This window comes from Lepus europaeus, chromosome 5, assembly GCF_033115175.1.
Source record: "Lepus europaeus isolate LE1 chromosome 5, mLepTim1.pri, whole genome shotgun sequence".
Classification (NCBI taxonomy): domain Eukaryota; kingdom Metazoa; phylum Chordata; class Mammalia; order Lagomorpha; family Leporidae; genus Lepus; species Lepus europaeus.
This window is the reverse complement of record NC_084831.1, coordinates 24,402,265-24,418,239: the sequence shown is the minus strand read 5'-3', so window position 1 is coordinate 24,418,239 and position 15,975 is coordinate 24,402,265. Positions and strand designations below refer to the sequence as shown.

At 56.8% G+C, this 15,975-nt stretch overlaps 2 protein-coding genes across 3 annotated transcripts; one reads left to right on the top strand and one right to left on the bottom strand.

Moving 5' to 3' along the window:
• Positions 1–1,701: 1,701 nt before the first annotated feature.
• LOC133759601 (myotubularin-related protein 9-like) lies at positions 1,702–8,076 on the top strand. 2 transcript variants are annotated; one of them, XM_062190872.1, is made up of 10 exons: positions 1,702–2,264; positions 2,411–2,519; positions 2,737–2,862; positions 2,975–3,148; positions 3,439–3,665; positions 5,445–5,606; positions 5,778–5,919; positions 6,002–6,222; positions 7,604–7,755; positions 7,837–8,076. In XM_062190872.1, exons 1-10 carry the CDS (start codon positions 2,080–2,082, stop codon positions 7,938–7,940), a joined length of 1,602 nt encoding a protein of 533 aa, XP_062046856.1. In that variant the 5' UTR covers positions 1,702–2,079; the 3' UTR covers positions 7,941–8,076. The 2 variants fall into 2 exon arrangements, with proteins under 2 accessions (XP_062046856.1, XP_062046855.1); XM_062190871.1 differs by having other exon boundaries at positions 2,945–3,148.
• Positions 8,077–8,422: 346 nt separating this feature from the next.
• EIF3I (eukaryotic translation initiation factor 3 subunit I) lies at positions 8,423–15,973 on the bottom strand. The gene is made up of 11 exons (XM_062190873.1): positions 15,890–15,973; positions 15,702–15,794; positions 13,693–13,780; positions 13,297–13,362; positions 12,277–12,426; positions 12,073–12,200; positions 10,335–10,445; positions 10,157–10,246; positions 9,872–9,945; positions 8,674–8,766; positions 8,423–8,600 (listed from the first exon to the last, which is right to left on the bottom strand). The coding sequence occupies exons 1-11, from the start codon at positions 15,890–15,892 to the stop codon at positions 8,519–8,521; spliced, it is 978 nt and encodes a 325-aa protein (XP_062046857.1). The 5' UTR covers positions 15,893–15,973; the 3' UTR covers positions 8,423–8,518.
• Positions 15,974–15,975: the final 2 nt, after the last annotated feature.

The window sequence follows — 15,975 nt, the reverse complement described above, 5'->3', positions numbered from 1 at the left end:
AAAAAGCAGCTACTACTAGCAGTGTAGGTGACCTTAAGGCCATGTGCCCCGAAGGCGTGGGCAGCAAGGGCAACTGAGGTCCATGGTGGGGAGGGGGCAGGAAGAAAAAAAAAGGCTGGGTCCACCCGAGTTACAGACCTTTTATTTACTTCCAAAGGGGAGTGGTTATTTAGTCTGGTTGGAGGGGGGTGCATAGGTGTAGTCAGGTAGGGAATGAGATCACACTGCGGGCATGGTGAAGGTGTGGTCTTCCAGCTCACAAACCTAACCAGTGTTATCCTATCTGCCTGCCTACATCACATCTATGATTTCACCTTTTTTTCATTTGAAACGTCTTTGCATGTATCTGTTGCACATGCTGTCTGTGACGCACACACACACGTCTGGGACCAAGTGTGAAGAAACAGGAGCAGGAACGACCCCTGGACCCACCAAAACCCTCACTCCACTGCGTCCGAACACCCAGCACCTATGTGCCGCCATGGCCACGGCCACAGCCACTGTGCCGGAGAGAAAGGCTGCAGGCGTTGCGCAAAGAGAGAAAGCCACCGTGAAGGACGAACCGCAAAACGACTTTTTAATCTAAGTTTTTAAAAATGCAAACAGATGTCTGGGACTAGAAGGCCCTCCCACATTTTATTTTTTAAGATTTATTTATTTGAAAGGCAGTGGGAGAGAGAGAGAGAGAGAGAGAGAGAGAGAGAGAGAGATCTTCCTCTCACTGGTTCATTCCCCAAATGGTGACAACAGCTAGGATGGGGCCAAGTGGAACTCAGGAGCCAGGAACTCCATCTTGGTCTCCCACATGGGTGGCAGGGGACCCAGTACCTGGGCCATCATCTGCTGCCTTCCCAGGGACATCAGCAGGAAGCCGGGTCAGTAGGAGAGCAACCAGGACTCCACCAGCCCTCTGAGGTGGACTCTGGCATTGCAAGCAGCAGCCCAGGCCTCTGCGCCGCAGTGCCAGCCCCAGGCCCTTTGAAGGTTGGAGTTGGTCTTTTTCTTCTTAGTAATCTGCACTCAGCACAGGGTGGGCATCAGTGCTGAAGAAATGAAAAAGGAAGGGCGGGCATTCAGCATGGCCTTTAGGGACCCACCTGGGTCACATTTCTGAGTGTCTGGTTCTAGTCCCAGTGCCTCCACATCAGACCAGCTTCCTGCTAATGGGCACCCTGAGAGGCAGCGCTTGGGTCCCTGCCACCCACTTGGGAGACCCAGATGGGTTCCTTGCCCCAGGCTTTGGCCTGACCCAGCCCTTGCTGTGGCAGGCAGGTGGGGGAGTGAGCCAGAGGATGGAAGTGCTCTCTCTGTCTCTCTGCCTTTCAAATAAAATAAGTAAATAAATAATTTTAAGGAAAAGAAATGAAAAAACTGTAGGGAAGATGGGTGGGTGGCTGAGTCCTCCATTAGGTCAGTTGAAACCCCATGGTGGCTTTACTGGCTTAGGGGTGTCTCCTGCCAGACACAGAACCTGCCACGGCATTCTCTGGGGCCCAGGGCATTGCCTGGGCGTCAGGATGGAATGGTAAAGGCTGGGGTGGCCAGCAATGGGGGCACTTCCAGCTGTGGAGGGGGAGGGGAGCCAGCCACACAGCTGCTTGCATTTAAGGTGGACCAAGGGATTTCCCCCACCCAAGCTCAGGGGTGTGGGGGGAAGTAGGCAGTTCCCAGTCACACCCACACTTTCCAGCCATTCCCGGGGGGGACAGAGGAGGAGATGGCTGACTTTGTCTCCTTGGTACTACGCCGGGGAGCGCGCCAGCACCCCTGAGCTTTAAAAGGACGAAAACCGCAGTGACTCCCGAGACCCAGGCTTCCGGCCAGATGGCTCTTCCCATTTCACTGATGACGAAAGTGAGGTTTTCTTAACAGGCCCTGCCCAGGGGCCCCGCTAAGAGATGGTGGCAAGCGAAGGGAGAATTCCTGGGAGACCCCGTCCTCCAAAGGGGCCTCCTTAACAGCTGTCCTGCCGGCGTGGCCAGCTGCCCAGCCAGTTCCAGTCCCTTTCGAAGCCCGCGCCCGTCCCGCCTCGCGCTCCCAGAGCCGGTCCTGCTAGGCTCCCGGGACCCCGCCCGCGGGATGGAGTTCTCGGAGCTGATCCGCACTAGCCGGGCCCAAGCCAAGCTCCAGCGGGGCCCAGAGGCGCCCCCGCTGCGCGGCACGCTGTGCGTCACCAGCCACCACCTGCTGCTGTCCCCGGGGACCGAGGCGAGTCCGGACCTGTGGATGCTGCTGCTGCGCAGCGTGGACTCCATCGAGAAGCGGTGAGACGTGGCGGGGGCGCCCCCGCGGCCGCGGAGCGGAGGGGGCAGGGAGGCGCAGGGGCGGCCGGCGCTCTCCGGCCCGACAGCGCGTTTCCTCGCCCCAGGCTGGGCGGGAGACGCTGAGCTTGGGCCCGTCCCTCCCCCAGGGTCGCGGGAGACTCGGGCACCATCACGCTGCGCTGTAAGGACCTGCGGGTGCTGCAGCTGGACATCGAGGGCGTGGAGGCGACGCTGGATATCGCCCGCTCCATCGAGGTGTGCCGGGGGCTGCCCTGCAGCTACCCCCAGCCGTGCGGAGGGCAGTCCATGGGGGCTGCTGTGCGCAAGGAGCTCCGCGTCCAGCGCTAGCCCGGGGCACAGGGGGCCGCAGGGTGCCCTGCGGTCCTGGAAGGGCGGAAGCTGAGCCAGGGCTGGACAGGGCGGCGTGGGGACGATTGCGACAGTTCCCAGAGCCCTTGCCTTCCTTCCCCAGGCGTTGTCCTCTCTGGAATCGGTCATCACCTCCTTTCCGTTCTTCTACCGTCCCAAGGGTCTCAGACTGGGCGACGCCTGGCACGTCCACCCGCCCGAGGGCTACTACAAGCGAGTAGCTCGCGAGGTGGGCGCGGTCGAGGGGCCCTCGGGGTCCGGCCAGGAAGGGGCGCGGGGGACGGGGACAGGGCACTCACTGGGTGCCCTAGGTCTGGCTCTCACCCCTCCCTGCACCACAGACCAACGCGTGGCGGCTGAGCGAGGTGAACGAGGACTTCAGCTTGTGTCCCAGTTACCCCCGCGCCTTGATCGTGCCTCGCTCGGTGGACGACCAAGCCCTGGCGCGCAGCGCCCGCTTCCGCCAGGGAGGTCGCTTCCCAGTGCTCAGCTACCACCACGCCCCCAACGGCACCGTGAGCCCCGCCCCCACCACGCCCCTTCCCCGCCCTCTGCCGCCCCGGCCCCGCCCCCGGCCTGCTGCGCCCCTCGAAGCTTAATCCATTCTGTGTCGCCCCAGGACCTGCCCACGGCCTCATAGGGTCCCTCCCCTCCGCGAGACCCGGCCAGAGGCCTTGCGACTTCTGCCCCGGAGGTCCCCGCGCCCCTGCCTCCTCTAGCCCGCTCCCGTGTGCAGCCCCCTGCGCCGAGTCCCTGATGGTGGGCTGGCTGCGTGCAGCTTCCGGAGCCGAGTCCCCGTCCGTAGGCTCTGCTGCGCTCCAGCCAGCCCCTGACCGGCCCCCAGAAGCGGCGCTGCGCCGAGGACGAGGAGCTGCTGCGGGCTGTGCTGGCGGGAGCTCGCCCTGGGGCCCGCGGCTTCATCATTGACACGCGCTCTGCCCAGGCTGCTAAACAGGCCCGCATGACTGGCGGCGGCACGGAGGCCAAGGCCGCCTACCCTGGCTGGAAACGGCTGCACCGGCCCCTGGAGAGGCAAGGGGCCTTTATCTCTTCTCCAGGCTCTCTCCTGCAGAGCTCCTCATAGTTGAGGGAGGCGCTGGGAACCTTGCACATCCCACGGAGAGTGCATTACCCTCTAGCACTTAACTGTGCCTGGAGCAAGCTACACACACAAACCTCTGTGCCTGGAGCAACCTCCGCGCGCGCGCGCGCACACACACACACACACACACCTGCAGGTTTCTGCTGTCTCCAGGTGATGGTAAAGAGGTCCTGAGGGAGGTTTTTAAGTTTTTTAATGGGCACATTCTTCTTTTTCATCTTTTCTCTCCCTTTCTTTTTATTCCTATGAAAAGGCAGACAGATCTTCCACCCACTGGTCCATTCTCCAAATGCCCACAACAGTTGGGGCTGGGCCAGGCTTGGAACTGGAGGCGGGTCTCCCACTCACGCGTCAGGTACCCAAGTACTTGCGCCTCATCACCTCTGCCTCCCAGGGTGCACATCAGCAGTGGAATGTCCAGTTGGAAGTGGAGCCTGGACTCCAACTCATCTCACATGGGATGTGGGGGTCCCAAGAGGCTTCTTACCCTCTGTGCCAAACGCCCACCCCTGAGGGAGTTTTTTTTTTTTTTTTTTTTTTTTTTTTAAGAACAGATTGCTTTAGCTAAAATAAAAGCCTCTTGCTTAACCACTTATTCACCCAACACCGAGCACAGGGGCTGCCACGGCGGCCAGCCCAGACACGAGCGAGGGGAAGGGAGTGGAAATCAGAGTGGAGCGAGAAACAGCGGCACAGAAGAGGAATGGGTGAATGGAGGAATGGACAGGATGCCTTAGCGGGACCCGAGGACGTAGGAGGGAGGACAGTCCAGGTGCAGGGAATTGTATGGGCATAGGTGCAGAGAGGGCCTCACTACTTGTCCTGTGTGGGGAGCTGAGCATTCACCATGATGAGTATAGAGAATGGGGCCAGCATTGTGGTGTAGGGGGTAAAGCTGCCCCTGCCACACTGGCATCCCATATGGGCACCAGTTCTGGTCCTGGCTGCTCCACTTCCAAACTAGCTCCCTGCTAATGGCCTGGGAAAAGCAGTGGAAGGTGGGCCAAGTGTTTGGGCCCCTGTACCCGGAAGAGACTCCTGGCTCCTTGCTTCGGCCTGGCCTGGCCCGGCCCGGCCCTGGCTATTGCAGCCATCCAGGGTGTGAACCAGCAGATTGGAGACCTCTGTCTATAACTCTTTCAAATAAATAAATAAAGCTTAAAAGAAAAAAAAAAGTCTAGAGTATGAAGTGGGAGTGGAGGGATGAGGCGGAAGGGAGTGCAGTGCCAGAGCAAAACAGGTCCAAAAGAAATATCCACTGGATTTCCTGGGAGGAGGTCACCGGTGACTGAGCAGGGCAGCTTCTGGGAGGTAGCAGCAGGTGCAGACCCCCGAGGGTCGTGTTTCTCTTGTCAGACGGGGGCTCCCGTCAGATGGAGAACTTCAAGGACGTGGTAACACTTCTGTTGAGCTGGGAGCTTGCCAGGGCATTCTGCTTCCCCAGAGGGCTGTGTGCCCTGCTGCGTGTGCAGACACACGAGCTCTCCCCAGCTGGCCTGGGAAACGCTTGCTGCAGAATCGTTCCCATAAGATCGGGAGCTCTGCACTGGGTTCTTGTTCCTCAGACTGGGCTCCCAAAGGGTCCTGTGTCCCTCGGGGGCTTCCAGAGGCTTCTGTGTCTCCCTCATGGGTCCGGAGCACCTGCTCCCACACTGCTCTTACCAAGAACTTGGGCTGGGGGAAGGATGACCAGACTCTCATTTGCTCAGGGGGCGGCCCCTACAGGAGAGTTTTGTGCGCCTGGTGGAGGCCTGCGGGGACCCGGAGCAGAGCATGGACCGCTGGCTCAGTCGGCTGGAGGGCTGCCGCTGGCTGGCACACGTGAAGGAGGCACTGGGCACCGCCTGCCTGGCAGCCCAGGGCATGGAGAGGTAAGAGCCCTGCCTATGGGGCAGGAGTGGGATGAGAAGGGCTACCAACCCCCGGCACAAAACCAGGATTCAGACAGCAAGTGCAGCTGAGAAGTGGGCCCTTGCTATCCCTGTCCCGCCACACCCGGCGGGGAAGGACTCAGCTGCTCTTGACGAGCACTGGGCCCACAGGGAAGGAGCCTGCGTCCTGGTGCATGGGGCCGAAGGCACGGACAGCACCCTGCTCGTGACTTCACTCGCCCAACTCATTCTGGATCCCTTGAGCCGGACCATGGCTGGATTCCAGGAGCTGGTGGAGCGCGAGTGGATCCAGGTAAGTGGCCACCCCTTCCCAGCCCTGCCCTTCCATCCAGAACCCCTGCCTCCTTGTGCCCATCACTCTGCCCCCTCCCCAGGCCGGCCACCCCTTCCAGCTGCGCTGTGCCCACTCGGCCTTCTCCCACGCCCGCCCCAAGCAAGAGGCGCCCACCTTTCTCCTCTTCCTCGACTGCGTGTGGCAGCTGGGTCGCCAGTTCCCGCTGTCACTGGAATTTGGGGAGGGGCTGCTGTTGGCGCTCTTTGAGCACGCCTATGCCTCCCCCTTTGGCAGCTTCCTTTGCAACAGCGAAAAGGAGAGGTGAGCTGAGGGGGTGTCAAGGCGGGGCAAGGGAAGGCACAGCAAAGGGGCAGATGCCCTGGTCCCGGCCTCCTTAGAACTCACTCTTCCACGTCAGTTTCTCTCTTGCGTGTACTCTCAAGTGTCCTTCCCTCCGCTGCCTCCAAACTTCACACGTTCTCCTACTTTCTGCAAACCCAGAAAGAGATGGGTCCACGGCCAGCCCTTCAGGCCTGCCCACTCTGTCTGTAGCCAAGAGCAAGTACACTTCTGCCTTGAAAACAAAGACCAAGGGAGAAAGTTGTTGCAAAAGTCAAAAGTTGCTCCTGGAGCTCTCTACGACTTTGCAGGGTTGATTCTAGTGAAGCAATAAAATAGAGATAAGTAGAGTGAAATTATTTGAGCTGACGTCCTGGCTCCACTCACCTGCTGGGTGACCACAAAGCTCCGAGTCTCACAATAGCAGCCACCATCTCTGGAGGGTATCCTGACAATTAACGGAGTTATAACCCGGAGTTTAGCACCTTGCCTGGCACCCAGTGGGCATGCAGAAACTGGTATTTATTTATTTTTATTTTTTTTTTTTTTATATTTTGACAGGCAGAGTGGACAGTGAGAGAGAGACAGAGAGAAAGGTCTTCCTTTTGCTGTTGGTTCACCCTCCAATGGCCGCCGCGGTAGGCGCGCTGCGGCCGGCGCACCGCGCTGATCTGATGGCAGGAGCCAGGTGCTTATCCTGGTCTCCTATGGGGTGCAGGGCCCAAGGATTTGGGCCATCCTCCACTGCACTCCCTGGCCACAGCAGAGAGCTGGCCTGGAAGAGGGGCAACCGGGACAGGATCGGTGCCCCGACCGGCACTAGAACCCGGTGTGCTGGTGCCGCAAGGCGGAGGATTAGCCTAGTGAGCCGCGGCGCCGGCCTTATTTTTGTACTTAGTAGGCTTAATGCACAGCCAGCCATAAGCCCAACCAGCCCCAGAAGCCATCTCTGGCTCATCTGGCAGACAGAGGGGCTCACTCCTCTCCAAGGTGGGGACTGTACTTGCTTTTCTCCTGTTGCCCCATCTTCCCGCTCGTGCTACTCCTGGGTCATCCAGGCCAGGAAACTGCCATCTTTGTTGGCCTCCTTCGCCCTGATCCTTCTACAGATGCCTTAGCGTGGCTGTCCCCTGGCAGAGGCCCTCCTAGAGCCCCCTCTATGCTACTTGGCTTTTCCCCTCTCAACAGAACTCAGGAAGCAGCACTGTGCTTCCTTCCTGCTTTACTCTAGTGCTTGGTACGAGAGCTGACCGGAAGGAGAGGTCACGTGCCAAGTGGCTGTCACCCTACTAACCAGGGCCACCCCCACCCAGAACACTGGAGGGCACAGCTGGCGCCGAAGACTCACTGCCTGTCTCCACAGGGGCCTGTGTGAAGTGAGGACGCGAACCCACTCGCTGTGGTCTGGGCTCAACCAACTGAAAGAGCAGCGGAAACTCCGGAACCCGCTCTATGCCCTCAATCCCTTAGCCATCTGGCCCTCTGTGGAGCCCCAGAGCCTGCGGTTGTGGCAAGGTGACACCTCCCATCCCACCTTCTCCCCCTGGGGGAGCTGTCCCCACTGCCCGGCTTCCTCACCAGTCGTCTCCTCCTCAGGCCTGTTTCTGCGCTGGACCCGCCCACCCGAGCCCTCAGAGACAGCCTGGGAGAAGGTGTGGCAAATAGTGACAGACAGGGAGAAGACAGAAGGTTCAGCCTGAGCCCTAACTCTGAGTGCTGGCTCCTGGACAGTGGCTGAGCCCCTCCTGAGACCCCTCCAGACCTCAAATGCAGTGCCTGGATCCAGGCAGCCCATATACTGAAGACTGAAGTGTCTAAATAATAAAGATATCCATGACTGGCATCAGCTTGCTGGGGTGACAGAGGGGAAAAGGATGCGATGGGGTGGTGTTGTGGTGCAGCAGGTCAAGCCATCACCTGCAATGCTGGCACCCCATACAGGCGCCAGTTCAAGCCCTGGCTGTTCCACTAACGCGCCTGGGAGAGCAGCAGGAGATGGCTCTAGTCTTTGGACCCCTGCACCCATGTGGGAGACCCGGATAGAGTTCCAGGCTCCTAGCTTCAGGGTGGCCCAACCCTGGCTGTTGTGGCCATTTGGGGCGTGAATCAGTGGACAGAAAATCTCTTTCAAATAAATAAACAAACTTTAAGAAAAAAAGAAAACAAAACAGACCCCACAAAATATCTGCCCAGAAACCATTTATTAACAAAGTAATTTATTTATCAGAGTCCAGAATTTCTGTGAGCAGCTTTCCTGTCCGGATGGAGATCCAGCTTCTCACGCCTCAAACTCAAATTCAAAGTACTGAGGGTCAAAGTAGTGGATGCGGACGTAGCCATCCTCGCCGCCACTGCTGTAGCTGGAGAAAGAGGCAGGGACCAGTCAGGTGCTGCTCTGCACAGCGGGGCGTGGGAGCGGGGTGCAGTCCTCACCTTTTGCCGTCAGGATGGAAGGCGACACTGTTGATAGGTCCAAAGTGACCCTTGACTCTTCCAAACTCTTCTTCAAAGGCTAAGTGGAAGAACCTGGCGGAGACAGGTGGCGAGAAAGGACACCATTAATCCACCCTTCATCTCCTTCCAAAACACAACAGAGGTAGCACTTCCCCAAAGCAAGCCATACAACAAAAATAAAGCAGGGAAACTGAGACAAAGGGGAAATGAATACAAATGAGATCATGTGAAGCCAGGGGAAGACTGCCTGCCTGCCTGAATGCAGAGCTAACACTTACTGAGTGCTCGCAGAGCTTTTACAATTGTCTCAAAAACATTTCGTTCAAAGGCAGAGTGTCGGGGAGGGGGGCTCTTCCAGCTGCTGGTTCACTCCCCAAATGGATGCGATAGCTGGGCCTGAGCCAGGAGCCAGGAACTCCATCCTGGTCTCCTACATGGGCGGCAGGGGCCCATACACTTGGGTCCTCATCCACTGGTTTCCCAGGTGCAGCAGCAGGAAGTTGGATCGGATGTAGAGCAGGCAGGACTTGAAGCTGCGCTTCAATGTGGGATGCTGGCAAGAGGCTCACCCACTGCACCATAACGGCTGCCCTGACAAGTATTAATTTAATCTCTACAACTTTATGAGCTAAGTGTGTTATCATCCCATTATTCTGTTGTGGAATTTTAAAATATTTTTTCATTTTATTAGAAAAGTAGAAAAACAGAGCAGAGAGATCTTACATCTGTTGGTTCATATCTCAAATGCCTCTAACAGCCAGGGCTGGGCCAGCTTAAGCCAAAAGGCTGAAACTCAATCCAGAGCTCCCAAGTGGGTGGCAGGGACCCAAGCACTTGAGACATCACCTGCTACCTCCCAGGGTGCACAATAGGAGGAAGAGGGATTGGAAGCAGAGTAGGTGGGACACGGACCAGGCCCTCAGATATGGGATGCAGGTATCACAAATGGCGACTTATCTGCTGTGCCAAACACCCACCCCTAGTTTTGGAATCTTGAGCATAGAGAAACACAATGGTTTATGTAGGCCCTGAGAGTTCATAATCCCAACTGCTGTACTACACACCTGTCACAGGAGGGCCACGTACTGGTCCACACTTCTAGTGGCCAATGCAGCTTGCTTTTATTACAAAAGACACATTCAGGAAGTTTGATTGCAAGAGCTCCTATCCCCCTCACCTGGCCTCAAATTTGCCAATCCTGGTGGAGGTTGTGGTCACATCCATGGCTTCCTGACCACCTCCCAGCACCACCTACAAGGAAAAGGAAAGGTAGATGGCTCTGAAGGCAGCCAAGTCCATTTGTTAACGTCGCCTGCATCACAGTGGGGAGATACCAAGAGCAGGGGAAGAGACATGTCCGGCCACCTCCCGCTCAGCCACCAGTCGGAGCCTAACTGCCAAACGCCTCTTCCCTACAAGCGTGCTGAGGCCTTGTTAGGAAGCCTGGGTGGGGTTCCCTTACGTGGTCGTAGTTGGGGGAGAGGGCGGCTGAGTTCACGGGGCGTTCTGTTCTGAAAGTCTTCTGATGTTCAAGGGTTGTGGAGTCAAAGAGCTGGAGAGAGAAGGCAGAGGAGAAATCTGTAGAGAGCCCTCCTGGGGACAGTCAGGCAAACTCAGTGCCGCCCCTTGCGCAGGCTGACCTTGGCTGTATTGTCTTTGGATGCGGTGACAAACATGGTCATGTCCCTGGATAACTGGATGTCGTTGATCTGCCGGGAGTGCTCCTTCACGTTCACCAACACCTCTCCAGACTGGGGAAAAAAAAAAGGGAGAGCCCGACTACAAGTGTTGTGGTGTAGCACGTTGGCAACCCCAGCAACATGCCTGCCTCCTACAACAGGGTGCGGGCGCAAGTCCCCCTGCTCTGCTTCTGACCCAGCTCCCTGCTGATGCATCCTGGAAGGCAGCGGAGGATGGCCCCGTAATGGGGCTCCTGCCACCCATGTGGGAGACCTGGCTAGCATTTTTGGCTTCTGGCTCTGGCCTGGCCCAGGCCTGGCTGTTATAGGCACTGGAAAGTGAACTAGCAGATGGAAGACCTCTGTCACTCTACCTTCTGAGTCAGTGAAAACAAACACTTAAAGGTTCATTATGGCCTAGAGGAAAATCAAGCCCTTACCTCTTGGCATTTCAGGACCTTTAAGTCCATTTCTTTTTTTTTTTTTTTTGACAGGCAGAGTGGACAGTGACAGAGAGAGACAGAGAGAAAGGTCTTCCTTTTGCCATTGGTTCACCCTCCAATGGCCGCCGCGGTAGCGCGCTGCGGCCGGCGCACCGCGCTGATCCGATGGCAGGAGCCAGGTGCTTCTCCTGGTCTCCCATGGGGTGCAGGGCCCAAGCACTTGGGCCATCCTCCACTGCACTCCCTGGCCACAGCAGAGAGCTGGCCTGGAAGAGGGGCAACCGGGACAGGATCGGTGCCCCGACCGGGACTAGAACCCGGTGTGCCGGCGCCGCAAGGCGGAGGATTAGCCTAGTGAGCCGCGGCGCCGGCCTAAGTCCATTTCTTGTCCACCTTCCCAGCATCACAGTCCAGTGATCTGTGAGGAACCTAGACTTCTTTAATTTGAGGCCTCTGGTTTTGCTGCTTCCTTTGCCCATGGAATACTTTTTCCTTCCTGCTAGAAGGGCCATTTATTCTTCATAGCTTAATAGCCACACCTCTATGACATTAATGCACTTCCTCTGTGACACGGCATACCCCTAAGGTGGCACAACGCACAACTGACTCATGTGCTAGGTGTTTCCAAGTCTGTGCCCGCCCTGGGCACATGGCTGTCTGAATCGTTCTCATTGGAGTACAGGGCCTTGTACTCTGTAGTGGCAGGAAATGCGTGTCTGTGATCTCCACCCCCCCACACAAGGTTTATTTTATTTGAAAGGTACAGTGGCACAGAGAGAGCTTCCATTCACTGGGGTTGGGCCAGGCTGAAGCCAGCAGCCAGGAGCCAGGAACTCCATCTGAGTCTCCCACATGGGAGGACAGGAACTCAAGTACTTGAGCGCTCATCCACTGCTTATCAGGCACATTGGCAGGGAGCTGGACTGAAATCAAAGTAGCTTGGGCTCAAAACTGGTCCTCTGATACGGGATGCAATTGTCCTAGGCAGTGGCTTAAGGCACTGCTCCACAATACCCGCCCCTTATCTGAGACCTTTATTAACATGTCCTAAGTACTTTCTAAGTTTTTCAAATACCTGATGTCATCTGACTCTTGAAACACATAAACAGGCTCAGAGAAGTTATGTAACTCGCTCAAGGTCACACAGTTAGAAAACGATGAGATCTGCATCTGCAGCCAGCCCTTGCTCTTACCACTGTGCTACCCTGCTTCTAGCAGAGAAACTTTCTGGTGGGCTGGGGCCACCTGGCCCTTACCTTGGCACTATACTGGTTGAGCTCTCCACTTTCATGGCCTGCAATGATGCACTCCCCCAGAGGTCCCCAAACGGCACTGGTGATCTTGGAGTCGTTGCAAGGGATCTTCATGTAGGGCTCATTGTTGTCTGGTTGGGACAGAAGAGGTCAGCCCTTGGACCCTGGAGGCGAGCCCTTCACTTCGACCCCAGCCCCTGCCCTCACCGATCTGGCTTGGATCCCGCAGGTCAAAGAAGCTCACAAAGCACTGGTAACCCATCTGCTTGTCAGTGGAGAACATGATGATGTTGCCTCCAAAGTCAAAACCACACGTCCGGACAGCTGAATTGGTCTTGAGCAGGGCCAGCTGCTTCCCTGGGAAGAGGCAGAGTCTGGGCTAAGGCAGGGAGGACCCCCCATAACCTCCTCCTCCTCACGTCTCCTGCTCCAGCGGCTCCACCCCCTGCGCCCTTCCTCACTGCCATGCGTAGGCCCAAGTCTCTGTGTTCGTCCCCGCCTCGGGCACCCTGCGACTGTGGCGCTGCTCCCAGTGTATCACAGCACACTGGTGTCCAGCGCACTGCGCTCCTCCCCAGCAAAGGCCTGGTGCGCTCTCTCTGCATGTCTCCAGTGCCCAGCAGGGCACTGCACAGAACTAGATGCCCAGTAAACATTTACTAACCGGAGCACCTTCACAGGCTCAGCTGTCTTCAGTCGAAGCTTTCGATGCTTCTCGCTGCTCCCTGACCTTGCTGCCCCCCATCCCCCGCTCGGCACCGCCACGACATGCCACCTCAGAACAAACCCGTGCTCCCAAGTCTGGCAGTGCAGGCTTGTTCTCCAACCTCATCTTCTCCACTGCTTCACCCACCAGGAGGCAGGAATCCAACCAGATCAGATAACCTGTCCGTGGCACTCTCCATGGTTTCATTCCCACGTGTGCCAACGTGATGACGTCTTTTTTGTCCTTTAAGCCACAGCTCAGATTCACCTTGGGAAAGCTTCCTGGTTGCGGCCCCCCCCTCCAGGCAGTCAGCTGCCTCCCTCTGGCCCTCCACACTACTCTATGTCCTCTAACATGTATCATACCTTAGCATAACACTTTCCTCACCTTCCTTCCTGTCTCACTGTCTCTTATTCCTTAGGCTGCGAACCACGGCTTGATTTCTATGTCCTCAGACCCGCATGCTTAGACAGGTACACGCAGGCTCTCAACATATGCTACAGTGAAAGGCTCGGCCTTACCTGTTTCACAGTCCCAGAGACGACAGCTGTTGTCAGCTGAGCCAGTGAGGACATGTTTGGTGTCCCCTGAAGAGGTGCTAAGAAAGATGACCGAGTTCCCCTGGGCCCTGTCCTTTATCAGAGGCCAACTGGATGGCCTCTGTGTGCAGCCCTCAGCCCCCAAAGCCCCTCTTACCCGAGAGCATTCTAACCACCCCCACCCCCACCCCCCTGAAGCGGAACCATCCTGAATGTTTCCCCACCCACCGAGGAGGACGGGGTGGGGGTGGGTGTTATAGAATGACACAGCAGATATCCCCCTCTAGACCCATGATCTTATCTCAAACTCCCACCCTCCAACTCAGCAGCCTCTCCACTGCCAGCAGGCCCTGTGAGCACAGACTCAGAAAAGGATACAGTCAGCGTCCACGCACCACACAGCTCCGGTATGGCCCATGTAGGTGCCCAGCCTCTCGCCGTTCACAGAGTACCAGACATTGACGATCTGGAGGAGTCAAACAACAGATGGCACACATCCCACAAGAGCAACGCCTCCTATTTTGCTCCAGGAACCCTCAGCAGCCTCTAGCCAGGCCGAGTCTGCCCTCTCCTCATCATCTCTTTTTCAAATATAAATTTTCATGACATTTCCAAGACAGAGAGGGCTCTTCCATCTGCTGCTTTATCTTCCAAATGCCTTTAACAGCCACAGCCGGGCCAGGCAGACGCCAAGAGCCTGGAACTCTATCCAGGTTTCCCAAGCGGGTGACAGGGACCCTATGCACTTGAGCCACCATCCACTGCCTCCCAGGGTGCCCATTAGCTGAATGGAAGCATAGGAACTGGGACTCGAACCAGGCACTCCTATATATGACAAGTGTCCCAAGCAGAAACGTAACTGCTGCACTGAAAGTCCACCCCCTCTGGCTAATCTCTTGAGAAAAAGCAGGAAGTTGACTAAAAGCAATCTTGGATTCTCTTCCTTTACTGAAGGTAACTGGTTGGGGAATCAGGAGGTTGGCCAAGGTGTCCGTGTCCTAATTTGCCAGTCCCAGCCTTCCCTGGACTCCAAATCTCTCAGAACAACAAAAGACCAGGGCTAGCGCTGTGGTGCTGTGGCATAGTAGTTGTTAAGCCTCTGCCTGCAGAGTCGGCACTCCAGATGGGCTCTGGTTTGAGTCTTGGCTGCTCCACTTCTGATCCAGCTCCCTGCTAATGGCCTGGGAAAGCAGCGGAAGATGGCCCAAGCACTTGGGCTCCTGCACCCGCGTGGGAGACCCAGAAGAAGCTCCTAGCTCCAGATGGGCCCAGCTCTGGCCTGCTGTGGCCACCTGGGGAGTGAATTAGCAGATGAAAGGCCTCTCTCTCTGAACTCTGCCTCTCAAATAAACAATCTCAAAAAAAAAAAAAAAAAAAGAAGAAGAAGAAGAAGAGGTCAGGCTGAGCTGCGGTCCAGAAACCCAGCAGCGGTGGTGTCCTGTCCCAGTGGGAGCAGATGGCAGTGAGGAAGTCAGGGTTCCAGTGCCTGCTCTGCTCCTCTCTCACTGTACAATCTCAACTACAGTGCCTCTCCCCTTTGAATTTTGGTTTCCCCATCTTTGAAATCGTCAAGACAGGGTGGAAGTTTGGCGTACTGTTCTCACGTAGGAGACCTGGACCCAGTTCCAGACTCCCTGCTTTGGCCTGGCCACTGTTTGCACTTGGGGAGTGAACTAGCAGAAGGGATCTGTCACTCAAAAGAGAAAAAAAAAATAACACATCAGGACAGCAATGCCTTCTTCAAAGGGTTGCTGAGACTCCCGTGAAATGCTGTCTAAGCAATTTCAAACACCAGTGACGAACATCAATTAGGCACTCGTATGCACCGGGTATTGTGCCAAGCTCCTTACCATAAGTACCCAATTTTACAAAAACGAAAACCTGACGTTTGGAAAGATTCGGTGACACAGACAAACCAGTCACGCTGCTGGCAGATACAGGAGTCAGGATTCCAAGCATCAAACCCCCACTTTTAACCACCAATCAGCTCCCTCTGTACGGAGATGCCTCAAAAGGGGGGCTGTCAGTACTAAGCGGGAGGCTGAGGCTAGGGGCACCCTTTTTCTTTAAATGCTCTACGTACTTCTCCCGGGCCCTGCAGACAGCTTGCTGCCCGTGAATCAGCTGTCCCTACCAGCGGCGGTCTGCCTCCTATCCTGGTAGAATGCTCTCGTTCTTCCCCGGAACAGTGTCGTCCCGGTACCTGAACGACCTCACCCACCACCCCGTCCCTTGCCACAGACGGCCTTTCTTCTCGCCGGTGCCTCCCTCCACCCACAACTAAGACATGCCCATCTTTCCCGGTAGAAAGCTCTCGTGCGGCGACCCCAGGGATGGTCTCTCCCTACTCTCCGCGTGGTCCCGCCCGCCCTCCCGCCGACGCTCACAGGGTCCTTGGCCACGGTGAAGAGGAGGTCGCCCTCGCGGTTATACTTGATCTGCGTAATGGACCGCTCATGGCCCTGCAGTAGGATCGGCTTCTGTGGGGACAGCACGGGAGTGTCAGCGCCAGGAACTGAGCCCCAGTACCACCCCGGGACCCCCACCGCAACGACCCTCACTCGATGGGACTCACCATGCCGGCGGCGGCGACAGGAAGGCGGCAGTGTGAGTAAGACCGGAAGAGGCTCTGGAGCCACTTCCGGGCTATGGGTCTCCGCC

Coding starts and splice junctions, on each gene's coding strand:
- LOC133759601 (XM_062190871.1), top strand. CDS start 2,080: ATGGAGTTCTCGGAGCTGATCCGCACTAGCCGGGCCCAAGCCAAGCTC. Junction 2,863..2,944: donor ACAAGCGAGTAGCTCGCGAG/GTGGGCGCGGTC, acceptor TGGGTGCCCTAG/GTCTGGCTCTCACCCCTCCC. Junction 6,223..7,603: donor TGCAACAGCGAAAAGGAGAG/GTGAGCTGAGGG, acceptor CTGTCTCCACAG/GGGCCTGTGTGAAGTGAGGA.
- EIF3I (XM_062190873.1), bottom strand. Junction 13,781..15,701: donor TCACCGTGGCCAAGGACCCT/GTGAGCGTCGGC, acceptor TGACTCCTCCAG/ATCGTCAATGTCTGGTACTC. Junction 12,427..13,296: donor TCTCTGGGACTGTGAAACAG/GTAAGGCCGAGC, acceptor GCCTCTTCCCAG/GGAAGCAGCTGGCCCTGCTC.